This window comes from Lichenostomus cassidix, chromosome 27 (assembly GCF_008360975.1).
Source record: "Lichenostomus cassidix isolate B80296 chromosome 27, HeHo_3.0, whole genome shotgun sequence".
Classification (NCBI taxonomy): Eukaryota; Metazoa; Chordata; class Aves; order Passeriformes; family Meliphagidae; genus Lichenostomus; species Lichenostomus cassidix.
The window spans coordinates 5,249,178-5,266,738 of NC_139507.1; the positions used below are offsets into that span (position 1 = coordinate 5,249,178).

General features: G+C 61.6%; 1 protein-coding gene across 1 annotated transcript; it reads right to left on the reverse strand.

Moving 5' to 3' along the window:
- Positions 1 to 1,069: 1,069 nt before the first annotated feature.
- TBKBP1 (TBK1 binding protein 1) lies at positions 1,070 to 13,058 on the reverse strand. The gene is made up of 11 exons (XM_085083455.1): positions 12,398 to 13,058; positions 11,077 to 11,324; positions 9,448 to 9,672; positions 9,250 to 9,372; positions 9,025 to 9,129; positions 8,541 to 8,682; positions 8,198 to 8,358; positions 7,760 to 7,809; positions 3,998 to 4,116; positions 2,300 to 3,039; positions 1,070 to 2,108 (listed from the first exon to the last, which is right to left on the reverse strand). Exons 3-11 carry the CDS (start codon positions 9,667 to 9,669, stop codon positions 1,980 to 1,982), a joined length of 1,791 nt encoding a protein of 596 aa, XP_084939581.1. The 5' UTR covers positions 9,670 to 9,672; positions 11,077 to 11,324; positions 12,398 to 13,058; the 3' UTR covers positions 1,070 to 1,979.
- Positions 13,059 to 17,561: the final 4,503 nt, after the last annotated feature.

The following is a 17,561-nucleotide window of genomic DNA, read 5'->3' on the forward strand; positions in this document are numbered from 1 at the left end:
CCGCGTCCCCCCCGCCTCAGCCCGTTCCCCCCGTGCCCCCCGGAGCCGCCGGTGGCCGGCCGGGGCCCCGCAGGGTGGGCAGGGGGTGCTCTTCCTGCAGACGCGGAGATGAGGCGGCGATAAGGCTGAGCGCAGCTCCTATCTGCTTCACACCATCGGCCCGCGGCACTGGGAACTGCCTTCGCACCCCGCTAGGGGCTGGGCGAGCCGAGCCGGGCCGGGCCGGGCTGGGACCCTCCGGAACCCCCCGGAACCCCCCGGCAGCCTCCCCAGGCCGAGCGGTCCGAGAGATGCAGCAGCTCAGCCCGCGGGTGATCCCTGCAGAGCAGCAGGGTTTGGGGGTCTCAGCGCCCAGGTTGGGACCCCCCAGCCCCGAGGGGGTTAAAATCACCCGAGGGTCCTGCAGTGCTGCCCTGGACCCCCGGTCTGGAGGAAGGGGGGCTGTAGGACCTACAGTAACACAGAGAAGGGGGTGTTGAGGCGCGGTACCCCTGGAGGGACCACCGTGCTCGGGGCAGACACTTCCCCAGGAAAAGGGGGAGAATCCCACCCCGCCATGGCCCCCCGGATGGCCCTGACTCTGCCGGGGACCCCCGCGGCGGTCTGGAGTGTCCCTGCTGTCGCCGCGAGTCTGGTGAGTGTTTTTTGCTTCTGGTTGTCCCGTTTTGTGTCACCCACCTGCCCAGTGACCCCGAAAGGTGCCAGAGCTCCGGGAATGGGGACAGGGCTGCAGGACACCCCAAACCCTGTCACCCCCAGCCCGGGAACGGGGACAGGGCTGCGGGACACCCCAAACCGTGTCATCTCCACCTCGGGAAAGGAACACAGCTGCAGGACACCCCAAATCCTGTCACCCCAAACCCTGTCACCCCCACCCCGGCGACACCAGTTGGCTCTGCCAGCATTGGCTCTGCCAGCCTCAAATTCCTTCCCGGCCCCAAACCCGTTCCCGAACCCCAAACCCATCCCGGGGGTGGGGGATCAGCTGGACCCCCTCTCCTCCCCCAGAGACCCCAAGAGAGTAGACAGCTTCCCCCCCTCCCCACCCACCCGCCCCAAGGCATTTAGGGCGCTGGAAAGGTTTTATTGGAGTCGGTGGCGTCGCAGCGAGGGCGGGTCCCTCCTCGCGGGGTCCCGGTGTCCCCGGCGGTGCGTGGGGGTGTGCGCTGTGACACGGGGGGGACATGCAGCGCGGAGCGGCTCGGGGAGGGGGGACAGTGCAGTGGACCCCCCCTGTCCCGGCGGCTTTGAGGTAGATCGAACGTGGGGGGACGGGGGTGACGGGCTGGGGGGGCTCAGGGGGTCGGGGGGCTGCTGGGGGGCTGCGTGTCCCCACGCCGCGCGGGGGGCGTCAGGGGGAGCCCCAGAGCCCGGTGCGGTGCTGGGGGGCGGGGGGGCCGTGCCGCTCCTCGGGGGTCGTTTCTCAGCAGCATCGTTTGTGAGGTGGGGGCAGGATTAGGGCAAAAAGGGGGGGTGTTGATGGAAAAGAGTGGGAAGATGCCTGAACCGGTGGGACGAGGCAGAGGGGACCGAGAACAAGCAGCTGTCCCCTCCCAACCCCGACCCCGACCCCAACCCCGACCCCAATACTGACCCCAGGGGAAGGAGCAGCCCCTTCCCCTCACCTGCTTCCTGCTGGCCGGACCCGGGACCTGGCCCCTCGGATCCTCCCTGAGATCAAGCAGCGACACTCGAGGGTGCAGAGGACACCCAGGGGCACAGCCGGGTCCCCTCCGGCCTCCATCCTGTCACCCCGAGCGGAGCATCCGAACCTGGCACGGGGTGAGGCTGGCGAGGCTGACCCCACTCAGAGCGGGCCGGGGGCTCGGGGGGGCTCCGGGGGGCTCCGGGGGGCTCTGGGGCGAGGGCTGGGGGGCTCAGTCTTTCCGTAGCTACTGAAGACTTGGAGGTATTTGGGGAGCCGGGCGCTCCCGCTGTGTTTCCATGCAGCATCCAGAGGTCGGGAAGGGGCGCAAGGCTCAGATCTTGCTGTTCTCCAGGTGCGAGTCGATGTGTTTGACCAGCGCATCGTCCGGGTAGCCGATGGGGAAAGCCAGCTGGCACAGCGGGCAGCTCCGCACCTCCGAGTCCACCGTCTCCAGCAGCAGCTGCGGGGGTCACAGGACGGTGCTGACCCTCCCGGAGTGGCCTTGTCCCCCCTGTCACCCCCCAGAACCCACCCGCTGCCACCAGCCGGGTGACAAACGGGGACATCGCCGCGCTAGGGGGATTCCCCCGATGTTTCCCACCCCAAACCCACCCCAGCACCCCGCGGGGGGTTTGGGGGGAACTTTCTTACATTGATGGAAGGCCAGGACTGGGCGTGCTCGGCCCGGGCGTAGGCTGCCGCCGTCCGGTGCACGGCGTCGGCATCGGGCACGGGGAAACCGGCGCAGAACGAGGCGCAGCGGATCGCTCCGGCCTCGGGGCTGGGCGGGCTGGGCAGCGCCCACTCCTCCTCGTCCGACGATTGCTTCTCGAAGCGGACGTGCTCCTCGAAGGGCTCGTGGGCGCTCAGCGGAGCCCCCGCGCCCCCCAGGTAGACCTCGCCGTAGGGTCGGTGCTTGGGCAGCGTGGAGGCTTCGGGCTGCAGCCACAGCGAGCGGCTCTGCTGGTACAGAGCCACGTTGGTCACCTCCGAGTAGCTGCGGCGGCCCTGGAAGCCTGCCTTGATGTGGCGGCTCGAGGGTTTGGCGTAGCCCAGCTCCATCCTCTCGCCGGGCAGGCGGTGGGGAGAAGCCGAGGTTGGGGACGGGCAGGGCGGTGGTGGCGCGGGCGAGCGGCGCTGCTGGGCGGGCGACTGGCTGGGGGGCGGCACTGGCGAGCGGCGCTGCTGGGCTGGCGACTGGCAGGGCCCCGGGGCTGGCGAGCGGCGCTGCTGGGCCGGAGATTGGCTCGGGGGTCCCGGCGAGCGGCGTTGGAGGGCGGGGGATTGGCATTGGGAGCGTCCCGGGGGAGCGGGCGAGGGGCACTGCGGGGCGGGCGAGCGGCGCTGCTGAGCGGGCGAGTGGCACTGGGACAGCGGCGAGTGGCGCTGGCCTGGCAGGGGACGAGGGGGAGACAAGGGAAATGCTCGGCGTTAGGTCGGGGGATTGGGAAATGCGGAAAATGGGAAAAATGTGGGAAATGTGGGAAATGTGGGAAATGGAATGTGGGAAATGTAGAAAATAAAATGTGCCTCGGCATCCAAGGGTGGCCCAGAGGGGTGTGGGGGGGATGTGGCTGTGGGAATCCCCGGAGGGAGAGGTGATTCTGGGGGAGATGCAGCCAAGGATGGATATTCCCAGGGATGGATGATCTTGGAGTGGGATGCTCCCAGGTAGGATGGATATTTTTGGGATGGGATGCTCCCAGGTGGGGATGATCCCAAGGATAGATGCTCCCAGGGATGCACATTTTGGGATGGGACACTCCCAGGTGTGGATGCTCTTGGGATGGGATTATCCAAGGTATGAATGCTCTTGGAACAGGATGCTCCCAGGCAGGGATGCTCCCAGGGATGGATATTTTGGGATGGGAATGGGATTATCCAAGGTATGGATGCACTTGGAACAGGATGCTCTCAGGTAGCAGATGCTCCCAAGGATGGATATTTTCGGGATGGATGCTCCCAAGGATGGATGTTTTTGGGATGAGATACTCCCAAGGATGGATGTTTTTGGGATGAGATGCCCCCAGGACAGGACGCCCTTGCAGACCGACACCCACAGGAGCTCATCCCATCCCCATCCCGAGAGCACCCAGCCCCTTTTCCCGGTGTTTGTACCCCTGATCCCCATCCAGCCTCATCCCATCCCCATCCCAAGAGCACCCAAGCCCTTTTACCGGTATTTGTGCCCCTGATCCCCATCCATCCTCATCCCATCCACAAGCCAAGAGCACCCAACCCTTTTCCCGGTGTTTGTACCCCTGATCCCCACCCAGCCTCATCCCATCCCCATCCCAAGAGCACCCAACCCTTTTCCCGGTGTTTCTCGCCCAGCCCTGCCCCTCTCACCGCCGTTGAGGCTCTTTTCCTGCAGCAGCGCCCGCAGGATTTGGCTCTGCAGGGAGCTGAGGTTCCGCAGGCGGCACAGCTCCTCCGTCAGCTCCGTGTAAGCCAGAGCCAGGTTCACCCTGCGGGCAGAGCAAACCCGGGATGGAGGGAATTTGGAGGGGAGAGACCCTTCGGCAGGGATTGAATCCTTTGGTAAGGATTAAATCATTCGATAGGGATTGAATCCTTCAGTGGGGATCGAAAAATTCGGTAGGGATTGAATAATTCAGTAGGGATTGAATCCTTTGGTAGGGATTGAATCCTTCAGTAGGGATTGAATCCTTTGGTAGGGATTGGATCGTTCAGTGGGGATCGAAAAATTCGGTAGGGATTGAATAATTTGGTAGGGATTGAATAATTGGGTGGGGATTGAATAATTTGGTAGGGATTGAACAATTTGGTAGGGATTGAACAATTTGGTAGGGATTGAATAATTTGGTGGGGATTGAATCCTTCAGTGGGGTTTGAATTCTTGAGTAGGGATTGGATCCTTTGGTGGATTAATTCAGTAGGGACTGAATCCTTCAGTGGGATTAAATCGTTCTGTAGGGATTGAATCCTTCTCTGGGGATTGAAAAATTGAGTAGGGATTGAATAATTTGGTAGGGATTGAATCGTTCAGTAAGGATTGAATCCTTTGGTGGATTAATTCAGTAGGTATTGAATCCTTTTGTTGGGATTGAATCCTTCAGTGGGGATTGACCTCCCCTCGGAATTTTGGTGATTTTGTTGTTGGTGGTGGTTTGTTTGTTTGTTTTGGGGTTTTTTTATTTTTGTTTTTGGGGTGGTTTGGGGGTTGGGTTTTTTTGGTTTTTGGTGTATTTTTTTGTTTGGTTTTGGGGTTTTTTTTGTTTGTTTTGGGTTTTGGGTTTTTTTTTGTTTTTTTGTCTTTGCTTGGGGTTTTTTTTTTTTTGGGGGGGGGGGGTGGTTTTTTGGCTTTTAAATAAACACAATTTTTAAAAAGTCCAGTGCCACTGCCCGGATGCTTCTCCCCACATCCCCCAGGAAATCCCAAAAAACCCAACGATCCGGGGTAAAAAAACCCCAAACCAAACAAAAAAAAGCCACCTCAGGGTGCCTGAAATTCCCTCTCTGCACCCCGACTGCCACCACGACATCCAGAGCTCAGTCCCCAAGCTCTGAGGGTGACCCAGAACCAACAAAACCAACCCAAATTCATGGGTTTTTACCCCAAAAGCACAAAATCGCGGCCAGGAGCGGGCAGGAGGTTCTGCCAAAATCATCAATTCCGCCCCGAGTTGGTGTCGCTTGCCGAGCTGGGATTCTCGGCGGGGACAGGAGGGGACAGGAGGGGACAGGAGGGGACAGGAGCCCGGCTGAGCCCCGCGGGTCGGAGCTCTGCGCGTCCCCAGTGAGCCGTTGTGACACCGCGGGGACAGAGAGCCACCGCTGCTGACAGCGCCGGGCTGCGCTCAGCCCGCGGCGGGGAGAGGGGAGAGTGGGGAGGCGAAAAAGAAAAAAAATAAAGGAAAAAACAGGAAAAAAGGAAAATAATATAGAGAGTATAGAGAGAAAAGGGAGGAAAAGGAGGAGGGAGGGAGGGGAAGGGGGAGGGAGGGGAGGGAGGGGAGAGGATGGAGGGAGACAAAAAAGAAAGAAAAATTAAGAAAAAAAAGGAGAATAATGTAGAGCGGAAAAGGACAAAAAGGAGGAGGAGGAGGATGGAGGGAGGGAAAAATTTTAAAAAAGAAAAAAATTTTAAAAAGGGGGAAAAAGGGAAAATAATATAGAGAGTTTAGAGAGGAAAAGGAGGAAAGGGAGGAGGAGGATAAAGTGAGGGGAAGGAGGAGAGAGGATGGAGGGAGGGGGAAAAGAAAAAAAAAGGAAAAGAATATAGAGAGAAAAAAAAGGAGGAAGAGAAGGAAGGGGGAAAGGAAAAAAAGAAGAAAAAGAAGGAAGCAGAGGAAAAGGAAAAGAAGAAAAAAGATGAAAAAGAAGGAAAAGAAAGAAAAGAAGGAAAAGAAGGAGAAGGAAAAGAAGAAAATAGGAAGCAAGGGAAAGAGGAAGAAAAGGAAGGAAAGTAATTACCCCAAAAATGCTGTCAGAGGCAGGACAGGGAGCGGCAGGGAGTGGCCTGACCCTCCCGAATCCCAAATCCTAAATCCCAAATCTCAAATCCCGAATCCTGAATCTCAAATCCCGAATCCCAAATCCCCACTCTGCTCCCTCCAGGGCTTTCCTCACAATTTGATTTTCCCGGGAAGGAGAGCAAGCGGGAATGACCGTGAAACCCAAAAACACCCCCCAAATTTAAGAAAATAACCCAAAACCCAAAAGGCAGATCGGGACCCTCGCCCCATTCACAGCGCGGCAGAAGCACCAGAAATTCGCGCGGAGATGGAAAACGCTGATAAAGCGCTTTTCACACCCAAAAAAAAGAGTGGCAGAGAGAAGCAGGTGACAAAAAAAAAGAGCTGAATCGGCGAGAAAAGAGCGCGGAGGGAAACGCTGGGCCCGGGTGGGGCGAGGAGACAGCCGTGCCTCAGTTTCCCCATCCCCGAGTGGAGGATTTGGGGTTAAAAATCAAGATTTGGAGGTTGGGAAATGTTAAGGGAGATATTGGGGAGTTTTAGTTTCCCTGGGTGTTGTGGGGAGGCGAGAGGGGAGAATGTGGGGTGAGCTGGGGAGGTGGAAGTTTCTGGAAATAATGGGAATTAAGGTGGGGAGGAACATGGAGGGGGCGACAGGGAACGGGGACAGCATCCAACAGCTCTGGAAAAGGACGGGAAAGGAGGGAAAAAAGAAAGGGGAAAAGAGGGGGATAGAGGGGGAAAGAGGGGGAAATGAAGGTGAAAAGGAGGGGAAAATTAAGCTGAAAAGGAGGGAAATAGGAAGGAAAAATTAAGGGGAAAAGGAGGGAAATAGGAGGGGGAAAAGGAGGGGGAAATGAGGGGGAAAGGAGGTTGCCGCCGGCAGCGTTTGGGGTTTAAGGGGTTAAAGCGGGGACACCGCCCTGCTGGGTGACACCAGCAGCCCTTGGGGGATTTAGGGGGTTCGGTCACTGCCCCGTGTCCCCTCAGCTCTCCCGGATTTGGGGTGTTTTGTCCCAAACCCCATCCCCGCGGTGCTCAGCGCCACGCAGAGCCCCAGGTGACCCCCAGGACTGGCGGCTGCCACCACGGCGACACCGGGAAGGGACAGCGAGGGACAGGGAAGGGAGCTGCCCCAGCACTGGCAGAAAGAAACCCTTCACGGGGGTTTGGGACAGAGATGGAGGTGGGGGAACAGCACGGGAATGATCCCGGGACGGCGCGGGAAGGTGGGAATGGGGCTGGGATGGATCGGTGCCGGTGGTTGGGATGGATCGGTGCCATGGGGGTAGCACAGGATTGGGGCCGCATGGTGACCCTCGGTGCCACTCGGTGCCACTCAGTGCCGCTCGGTGCCGCTCGATCGGCAGCCGTGAGCCGTCAGTGCCCTCTGGAGGCTGCGCCGAGGCGGCACCGGATACCGGGAACCGGGAAACACACGGGAACTGGCACAGGGACAACACACGGCACCGGGCACCGGGGCAATACACGGCCCTGGACACCGGGCACCGGGAAAACACACGGCACCGGGCACCGGGCGTCGGGAAAACACATGGCACTGGGCACAAGACACCGGGCCAATACATGGCACCGGGCACCGGGAAAACAGATGGCACTGGGCACCGGTGTCCCCAGCCCTCCCGCCAGCGCCGGGACCCCCAGCCTCACTTACTGGTCGTCGCCCACCTTCTTCACCCAGGCCATGTCCCGCTCCGACTGCTCCTGGGGACAGGGGACACCCCGTGAGCATCCGGACCCCACCCACCGGGAACGGGGGGTCCTGTGGGGTCACATCCTGCCCCAAACCCGTTCCTAGTCACCCCTCGGCACCCCAGCTCCACCCACCGAGGATGGTGAGTCTCTATCCCACCCCAAACCCGTTCCTAGACACCCCTCGGCACCCCAACCCCACCCACCGGGAATAGGGAGGATCCTGTGGGGTCAGATCCTGCCCCAAACCCGCCCCCAGCCACTCCTCGTCACCCCAATCCCACCCACCGAAGATCAGGAGGGTCCTATTCCACCCCAAACCCGCCTCCAGCCACCCCTCGGCACCCCAACCCCACCCACCGGGACCGGGGCTGTCCCCAGGGCCACCGCTGCCCCTCACCTGCTCCCGGCTGTCCTGCAGGTGCTTCAGCTCGGCCTGCAGCCTCTCGCACTCCGCCTTGAGCTGCTCCTCGCGGTGCTGGGCGAGCTGGTTCTCCTGCCGCGCCGCCTCCAGCTCAGCCTCCAGCCCGCGGCTCTGCCAGCCCCCGGCGCGCTCCAGCACTGCGGGCAGCGCTCGGTTCAGCCCCCGGCACCGCGAGGAGCAGCTCGGCTCAGCCCCCGGCACCGCGAGGAGCAGCTCGGCTCAGCCCCCGGCACCGCGAGGAGCAGCTCGGCTCAGCCCCCGGCACGGCGCGGGGCTCCCGGGGGGCGCGGCGGGGCGGGGCGGGGAGGGGGCGGCTCACCGTGGCTCAGGCCGGGGTTGGGGTGCAGGGCGATGAAAGGAACCTCCTGGCTGCCCAGCCCGGGGAAGGCGCTGCCGTCTCGCTGCCGCAGCTGCTGCTCCAGGCTCCGGATGCGGCTCAGGTGTGTCTCCACCAGCGCCCGCTGAGCGGGGAGGGGACAAGGGGACAGGGCTGAGCCACAGTGAGCAGCCCCCGGCCCGGGGCTCATCCTGACCCGGAACACGCGGATTTTGGGGTCACTTTTTGGTGGGGGATCCATCCCAGCGTTTGGCTGGTGATGGTGGCACCCTGGCTGGGGATGCCCAGCTGACCCTGGCACCAGGACACTGGACCAGAGATGCCCAGTTGACCCTGGCACCAGGACACTGGACCGGGGATGCCTGGCTGACCCTGGCACCGGGACTTCCCAGAGAAAAGGGGAAAGGGGAAGGGGAAGGGGAAGGGGAAGGGCACCCCGCTGTCCCCCCCGCCCCCTGTCACCCACCATCTCTCCCAGCTCGGTCTCCAGGTCTGCCTTCTCCACACACAGCTTCTCGTACGCCTGGATCATCTCCTCCAGCTGCTCCTCCCGCTCTTTGCTCTTCTGCAGCTGCCGGGGGAAGGTGCAGGGGGTCCGAGGGTGGGTGGGCAGCTCGGGGATCCCTCTGAACCCCCCAGAGACCCCTCTGAGCCTCCCAGGGAGCCTCCCCAGCCCCCTGGCCCACCTCACCTCGTGCTGGAACTGGTTGAGCTGCTGCTGCAGCGACGCTTTCTCGCTCTTGAGCAGCGACGTCTCCTTGGCCTCGTAGAGGGAGAAGATGTGCTCCTCGCCGAACTCGCCGATCAGAGGGTACTGCGGCCGCGGGGCAGGCGGTCAGCGGGGTCCCCCCAGCCCCGTGAGACCCCCAGGGACCCCCCGACCCCTCACCTTGACCTCGTACATCTTGAGGCGGCGCTTGAGCGTGGAGTTCTCCCTCTCCAGCCCCGTCAGGCGGTTCTTGATGTCATCGTAGGCCGTGATGAGGGCGAAGTGCGAGGCCGAGCACATCTCGCCCGACAGGTCGGTGTTGGGGCTGTCCAGCCAGTCCTCGTCCGGCCCCAGCGCCTCCTGCGTCAGGATGCTGATGTCATCCTCGAACATGGAGTCCATGTCCTGTCTGTGGGGACACCGGACAGGTGACCCCGGGGCAGGCTGGGCTGTGGGGACACTGGGGTGGCAGCCAGGGTGGGTGCTGGGGACAGAGCAGGAGCTCAGCCTGTCCCGGTGACAAGGGGTGACAGAGGAGGGACAGTCCCAGGAGCTGTCACCAGCAGGGCTCCAACCCCGCAGTGTCCCCCGAGGTGACAAGGGGACAATGGCTGTGCGATCACCTCTGTCCCCACCGGGAAAAGGGGAGGATAGACCCCCTGACACCCCCCAGCCCCCCTCAGAAGGAGGGTGGGAGCAGAGAGCACCCCCAGCAGAGCCCCCGGGGGGGACACGGTGACATTCCTCCCGTCCCCCCGGGAACGAGCACCAGAAATAGCGTCCGGTGTCGCTGCCTCCCGCCCTGCGCCGCACGCGAGCTGCTTCCCGGCCTCCCACGCCTCGCCAGCCGTGCCCTAAATACCGCCGGAGCTGCCACTCCCCGCCGGGAGCCTCCCGGCATTGTCCCCAGCCCCTCCCGGGGGACCCCGGCCCGCTCTGCCGCAGCGCTGGCCCCGCACGAGGGTCCGGCTGGGCCGAGGCTCCCGGAGCCGCTGCCTCCGGTGGCTCCCGGGATGTTTTCCGGTGGGAAAAGCGCGTGGCGCTGTCCCCTGTCCCAGCCGGGGACCCCGCGGGCACCGGGGCGGCAGCCGGGCACGCGCAGCCCGGGTGGCTCGGCAGACATCTGGGAGCCGCCGCCGCACGAATAATTCATGGCACCGAGCTGGCAGAGGGAGGAGAGAGCCGCAGGGTGACGGGGAGGGGACAGCGCGGTCCCCTCGAGCTGCTGGAGGGGTCTGGGGACAGCCCGGCCATGCTGGCACCCCGGGCTGGGGGTCCCTGGGCAGTCGGGGGATGTCGCAGCCTCTGCTGGGACACGGAGATAAAACAGGGACAGAGCCACGACCCCTCTGAGGGTCCTTAATTCAGCCCCGGGGTGGTGACAGAGGGGACAAAGCCCTGCCTTCGTTGGGACACGGAGAATAGAACAGGGACAGAGCCACGACCCCTCCGGGGGTCCTTAAGCCATCCCCGGGGAGGTGACAGAGGGGACACACCCTGCTGGGGCAGGGAGGGCACCGCCATCACCCCCTGGGGAAACTGAGGCACCCCCAAAGCCAAGGGGAGGTTCCCCAAGCCCTGCTGACCCCAAATTAAGACCCCAAACCCCCGCTCTGGCTGGCTGGGTGGTTCCTAACCCCCTACCCAGGCCCTGCCAGCCCATCCTGGGGGCACCGTGGGGACAGGGCTGGCTCTGTCCCCAGCCCACAGGGCCTGGAGACAGCTCCGTGTCCCCAGCCCGGCCCGGAGCTCCCTGCTGCCCCACAGATCTCCGTGCCTCAGTTTCCCCTCTCATCCCCCGTGGGACACCTGCCTTGCAGAGGGCCCCAGGCGCGGGGCGAAGCGGCGCGGGCTGGGCAGGGCTGCGGCGCGGGCACAGGCGTGTCACAGGCGTGTCACAGGCGTGTCACAGGCGTGTCACAGGCGTGCCACAGGGAGCCGCGGCCAGCAGGAGCTCCAGGGATTCGCCACGAGAGGATCAGAGGGAGCCGGAGCTGCTCTCATCGGGTTCCGCACGGCACCGCCGCTCCCGGCCCCTCCTCGAGGCCTTAAAATGCCTTGGAAAAAAAGCAAAAACGGGGCTGCAGCTCCCCGGGACTGGAAATGGGGACGGGAAATCGGTGGGGAAATGGAAACCGGTGGGGATGGGGATGGGATGCGATAATGGGATGGGATGGGATGGGATGGGATGGGATGGGGATGGGATGGGGGAGGCTGTGGATTCTGCCCACCCAGCAGGGTTGGGGACAGGGCTTGGCCCCCCCAAAGAACCTTCTGGGAGTCGGGGGGACTCTCTCGGTAGGACCGGAGCTGGGGCAGCCCCCCCGGCCACGCACCCCCTGCCTGCCCCGATCCCCGGGGGCTGCAGGAGAACCCCCTCCTCATTGCTGGGGCCCCTCCGGGCTCTGTCCCGGTTCCGAGGGGCTGGGGGCCGCGGGGAGGGGGCTGGAGGGGCGCCATGGCCACGAGCGAGGGCAGGGGGCGTGAAACCGGCCTGAAACCGGCGGGGAACCGGCGGGGAACCGGGGACGGGTCGAGCGAGCTCCCGATCCCGGGAGCCGGGCCCGGTGCGCGGGTGAGCGCGGGCGGGGGTCGCAATAGGGGGTGCGGGGGGGCTGTCCGGCCTGCGGCGGCACCGGAGCCTCCGGGAAACATTCCCCGAACGCCCCCGGGCCGAGCCGGGCTGGGGCCGCACCGCGCCGGGGGTCGCCGGGCGGGGGACGGGGACGGAAACGCAGGAGGGGTCCGGGGCGGAGCCGGGACGGGCTGAGGATGAGGATGGAGCCGGGGATGGGGATGGGAATGGGGAGGGAAGCGGGATGGAAGCAGGGATGGAGATGGGGATGGAAACGGGGATGCGGATGAAGATGAGGATGAGGATGGAGATGGAAACGGGGATGGGGATGAAGATGCGAATGGAGCAGGGGATGAGGATGGGGATGAGGATGGAGCCGCGGATGAGGATGCAGCGCAGATGAAGCCGCGGGGAGAAGGCTGCGGGGGGAGATGGGGATGCGGACGGGGCTGGGGTCGCCCCGCGGCGGGAGCAGGCAGGCCCGGTGGGGCGGGAGCAGCCCGCGCTGCCCCCCCGGCCGCTCCCGCTGCCCCCCGGCCCAGGCCCCGCACTCACCGGCGCTGCTGCTGCGCTGCGGCGGCGCCCGCCGGGATGCGGCTCCGTCCCCGCCCCGCCGGGTCCCGCTGCCGCTGCCGTTCCCGATCCCCGCCGCAGCCCCGGCCCCGCCGCCGTTTCTTCCGCTCCGGAGACACCGACGAACCACGTGGGCACCGGGCGGCCGCCGGCCCCTCCCCCGCCACGCGCCGGGGCCGCCCCCGGGGCTGTGACCCCCCTCCGGGGCACGGCCTGTCCCCGGGGATGCTCCGGGGGGACACACGCGATGGACCCCCGCGCCCCCGACAGCCTCCCTGCCCTGCCCCGGGAGCGGCGACCACCGAGCCTCAGCCCCCCCGTGCCCGGTGGTCGCGGGGCTGGGGGGCTTCTGCCCTCACCCCCGGGGGGCTCCGGCATGGCAGCCCCGAGCGGTGGGGGTTGGGCTGCCCCCGCCCCCCTCCCCTTCTCCCCCCTCACATTCGGTTCCCTGAATTGTTCCCGGAGCCGCTTCCATTATGGAATTACATCTTTTCCCTGTGCTGCGCAGGGTTATTAATAGCTGCTCTCCTTTCACCGCCGCTGCCGGGGGCGCCGGGGGACAGAGCCGTGCAGCCCCCCGGTGGGGTCAGATCCCGGGACAGAGCCTGGAATGACAGGGATGGACAGAGCCCAGAATGACAGGGATGGACAGAGCCTGGAATGACAGGGATGGACAGAGCCTGGAATGACAGGGATGGACCCATGGAGTGGACAGAGCCTGGAATGACAGGGATGGACCCATGGAGTGGACAGAGCCTGGAATGACAGGGATGGACAGAGCCTGGAATGACAGGGATGGACCCACGGCATGGACAGAGACTGGAAGGTCACAGATGGACCCACGGCATGGAGAGACACCCACACCAACACATGCATGGCCCTGCGTGACCCCAGTGGCACCAAATTCCTGCCAAGGCCTCGTCCCACCCCAGTGGAGGAATGGGAATGGGAATCAGAGCCCCAGGGATTGGGGCTGGAGGGATCTGTGGGATCCCAAGATCCCAAACATCCCTTTCAAAGGCCTCTGGAGGAGTCCCAGGGATGGACGCTGAGGGGATTAGTCAGCAAAGCTCAGCTGGGAGATGTCAGCACGGAGAAATCCTGATCCTGACCACGGCTTGGGTCGGGAGATGGGAAAAGGAATCCTGCAAAATCCATCTGGGCTTCACCCAACTCCTGATCCCAGCGGGAGAGCCAAAGGGAGCAGAACTTTGAGCTGGGAGCTCCCACGGCATTCCTATTCCAGCTCCTGGCACTGTTCCGTGCTTGGATGGAGCTTTGGATATCCTGGAGATATCCGGGAGTGGACGGACAGACTCCTGGCACCCTTGGGATGCCGAAATTCCAGGAAATTCCCACTTTTGGGGCAGGAACTGGGGCTCAAAATGCACCACAGGCCTGGGATTTTTTGGGATAATTTTGGGATATTTTGGGAGGCCAATGCTGGGCAGGCACAGGGCCGCTCAGGGGCCGTTCCCATCGGAATTCCTGCCCGGGAATCGCACGGTGCGTGGCCTGGGGAAGGAAAACAGCCGCTGGAATGTCACCTTCGGGTGGGAGAGCAGCGGGATCTGCCGCAAACAGAGCCCCGGAAAAATCCCGAACGCCAGCGCCAGGCTCGGGAGGATTTGCTGCAAAGCGCTTTGAAGTGCAAATGAAGGATTTCCGTCAGGTTGGGAGTTAATTGGGAAGGAAAAGATCCCGGACTCGTCGGGATGGAGGCAGCGCCGTGCCGGGGGTGCGCAGCCACCCAGGATGTCCCTGAGAACTGGGGACAAAGCTTGGAGCCACCCCGGGAGATGTCACAGGGAAGGGAGGAAGAACAGAGGGAGACTCCGGAGGCAGGAGGAGAGATCCCAGCTCCTGGAATTGTCTCCCACCTGAGCGATTCCCTGGGATTTGGGGTCTCCGTTGCACCCCCAGCCTCTGTGGACAGCGCTGGATCCAACCTGGGCATCCCATGGGATTCCTTGCTCTTCCCGAGGCTGAGCTTTTCCGTCACCCCAAGGGAGAAAAGGGATGAACCCCGCTCTCTCTCTCCCCCGTGGCCTATATTCCCTCTTCCCAACAATTTCTGGCAAGTTTTACTCCCAGGGAAGTTCCCCCTGGCTGGTGGGGATCCCTCGGACAGCCCTGGAATGCTGGGGGTTGGCAAAGGGAAGAGCTCCCGATAAAAAGGGTGGGATCAGCACCCCGGGGATTTGGGGAGCAGGGGGAGAAGGGCGCCCTGAGGGATGGGAACGTTGCCGAAGGTACCTGTGCAGCAGATTCCATGGGAATTGTTGGGAAAACGGGGGAAATCCTCACTTCCCCTCAGCAGGGATTTGGGCAGGGATGAAAGTGGGGATTCAGGCAGGAATTCGGGCAGGGATTTGGGTAGGGATGGAGGCAGGGAAGAGGACAAGAATTTGGGCAGGGATGAGGATGGGGATGAGGACGGGAATTTGGGCATAGGGATTTGGGGAGGGATGAGGGCAGGAATTCAGGCAGGAATTCGGGCAGGGATGATGCTGGAATTCGGTTAGGGATACGGACAGGGATTCGGGCAGAGATGCAGGCAGGGATTCAGACAGGGATTGAAACAGGGATTCAGGCATGAATTCAGGCAGGAATACCCTCACCCACCCCCTTCCCCCTCCGCCCCCCGTGCCCACAGCAGAGCACCCCCAACCCCTTCTACCCCGCAGGACCTCCATCTCCTCCTCCGCCGCTCCCAAATCCTCCCAAATCCACATTTCCCATCTCTCCGCCGCCTGCCAGGGTCTCTCCCTGCTCTCCCGGCGCTGCCCTGCGCCCGGGGCTGTTCCCGGCATTCCTTCCCAGCCTCCTCCCGCCCGCATTCCCAACTCCCGGAGTGAATTATTTAACTCCAATCCATGTCGCGCTCCAGGCCTCGGCTCCTCATCGCTCCCAGGGAATGAGGGATGGAGAGCCGGGATCTCTTCCCAAATCCAAGCCCGGGTTCCTTGGAAGGCCTGGAATGCTCTGGAAATATCAGCTGAGCCCTGAAATGTCACCTTCATCATCCTAGGTGACAATCCTGGGTTTGTTCCCTCCTCAATTCCATTCAAGAGCTCTTTGGATCCTTCAAGCCAAGGATTTCCAAGCTCCAGGAAAACAAATTTCCATCCTCACCAGCAGCCGCAGAGGGGTTTTTATGGGATCCCTGAGCATGGAAAACTTGGGATTGTTTTCTACTGGATCCTGCCTTGCTGTGGAACAACTTGGGCCTGGAAGTGCATCCTTGGATTGGGAAAATACCCTGGGATTGGGAAAACAGCCCTGGATTGGGAAAACAGCCCTGGATTGGGAAAATAGCCCTGGACTGGGAAAATATCCTGGGATTGGGAAAACAGCCCTGGATTGGGAAAACATCCATGGATCAGTAAAACAGCCCTGCATGTTCATAAACCCAGCACTGAGCTCATGTCTGCCCTGCCCGAGGATTCCCGAGTTTTCCTGGAGGATTCCCGGGGTTTTCTGGAGGATTCCTGGGGTTTCCTAGGAATATCCAAACTCCCGTCCCACCCCTCCACATCCCGGGAAAGGCTGCAGGGATCCCAGCCCGGAGCTCGGATCCATCATTCCCAATCCAGGCTCCCCAAAAACCAGCATGGAGCAACTTCCCGGCCACGAGGGGAGGAGGATTCCAGGGAATGCGAGCAGGAATTCTGCATCCTGTGCCCAAAATCCTGTGAGTCTCTGTGCTGAGCCCATTCCCAGCTGCCTTCCATTTTCTTCATTTTCCCCCCATTTTTCTTCTTTTTTCCCCCAAATGTTTAAATTCTTTTTGCCTTTTTTCAGTGTTTTCTTCCCCCCCTTTTTTCTTTTTTTTTCTTTTTCTTTTTTCGGCATTCCTCCCCCAATTATTTCAATTCCTTTTTTCAGTATTTTCCAAAAAAATTTTCAATTTTTTTTTTTCTTTTTCTAGTATTTCCCCCCAGTTTTTTCAATTCCCCCGATCCCGGGAATGATCCCGGGAATAATCCGGTATCCCCGAGCTGGGATGGTGACACAGATGGCAGCCACTGCCACCTCGCTGTCACCTCCGGGGCTCCTAAATCCACTCGTGGCTTGCTTTTCCCAAGGAAAAATACACAGAAAATACAGGAATAATAAAAATAAGGAATAATCCCGGGAACAATGCGGTGTCCCCGGGCCGGGGTGGTGGCACAGATGGCAGCCGCTGCCACCTCGCTGTCACCCGCGCTCCCCCGGAGAGGAAACGCTCGCTCGTCACTCGGAGCTCTCCCCATCCCACGCCGTCTCCGAGCGGGGGAAGGAGCCTGGCAGAGACTCCCGGGAGATGAAACAGCAGCAAAAATTAGGGAAAACAAAAATAAAAGAGGTGTTGGGGTGGTTTGGGAGGGAATGAATGGAGCCGAGCTGGGGTTTTCCTGGGGTTTTTATGGAGCAGGGGGAGGAGGTGGAGGAGAAGCCAGAGGTGTTTGCTTTGCTGATTAATTGATAAATTTGATTGATTGATTAATTAATTATTAGGGAGATGCAGGTTCAGGGTTGTGTTAATGGGGGATGAGGGGGAATTTATCCATCAGGGGATTTGTGATGGTGATGGCAACAAACTGAGCTGAATCTCCTGGAGTTTGGGATCTTTGGGAGTACAGAATTAGCAGAATTTTGGGATATCCAGCAGTGCCCCACCTCCAGGAGACTGGAATATCTGTGAGTGTGGAATCCCCTGGAATTTGGGATCTCTGGGATGATGGAATCCCTGGGAATTTGGGATATCTGGGAGTACAGAATTCCCAGAATTTTGGGATATCCAGCAATGCCCCATCTCTCTTTAGGAGTTTGGAATCTCTGGGATGATGTAATCCCCAGGAATTCGGGATCTCCACCACAGCCAAATCTCCAGCAGTCTGGAATTTCTGAGAGTACAGAATTCCCAGAATTTTGGGATATCCAGCAGTGCTACATCTCCTGGAATTTGGAATCTTTGGGAGTGTAGAATCCCCGGGAATTTGGAATCTCCATCAAAGCCAAATCTCCAGCAGTCTGGAATTTCTGGGAATATGGAATGCCACACAGACAGAAAATGGCAAAAAGGCCCCAAACCTCCCCCCACCCCCTCCAAAGGCTCTAAATAACCCAAAAAGTCCCTGAAAAGAGGCTGGAAGAGGGCAGT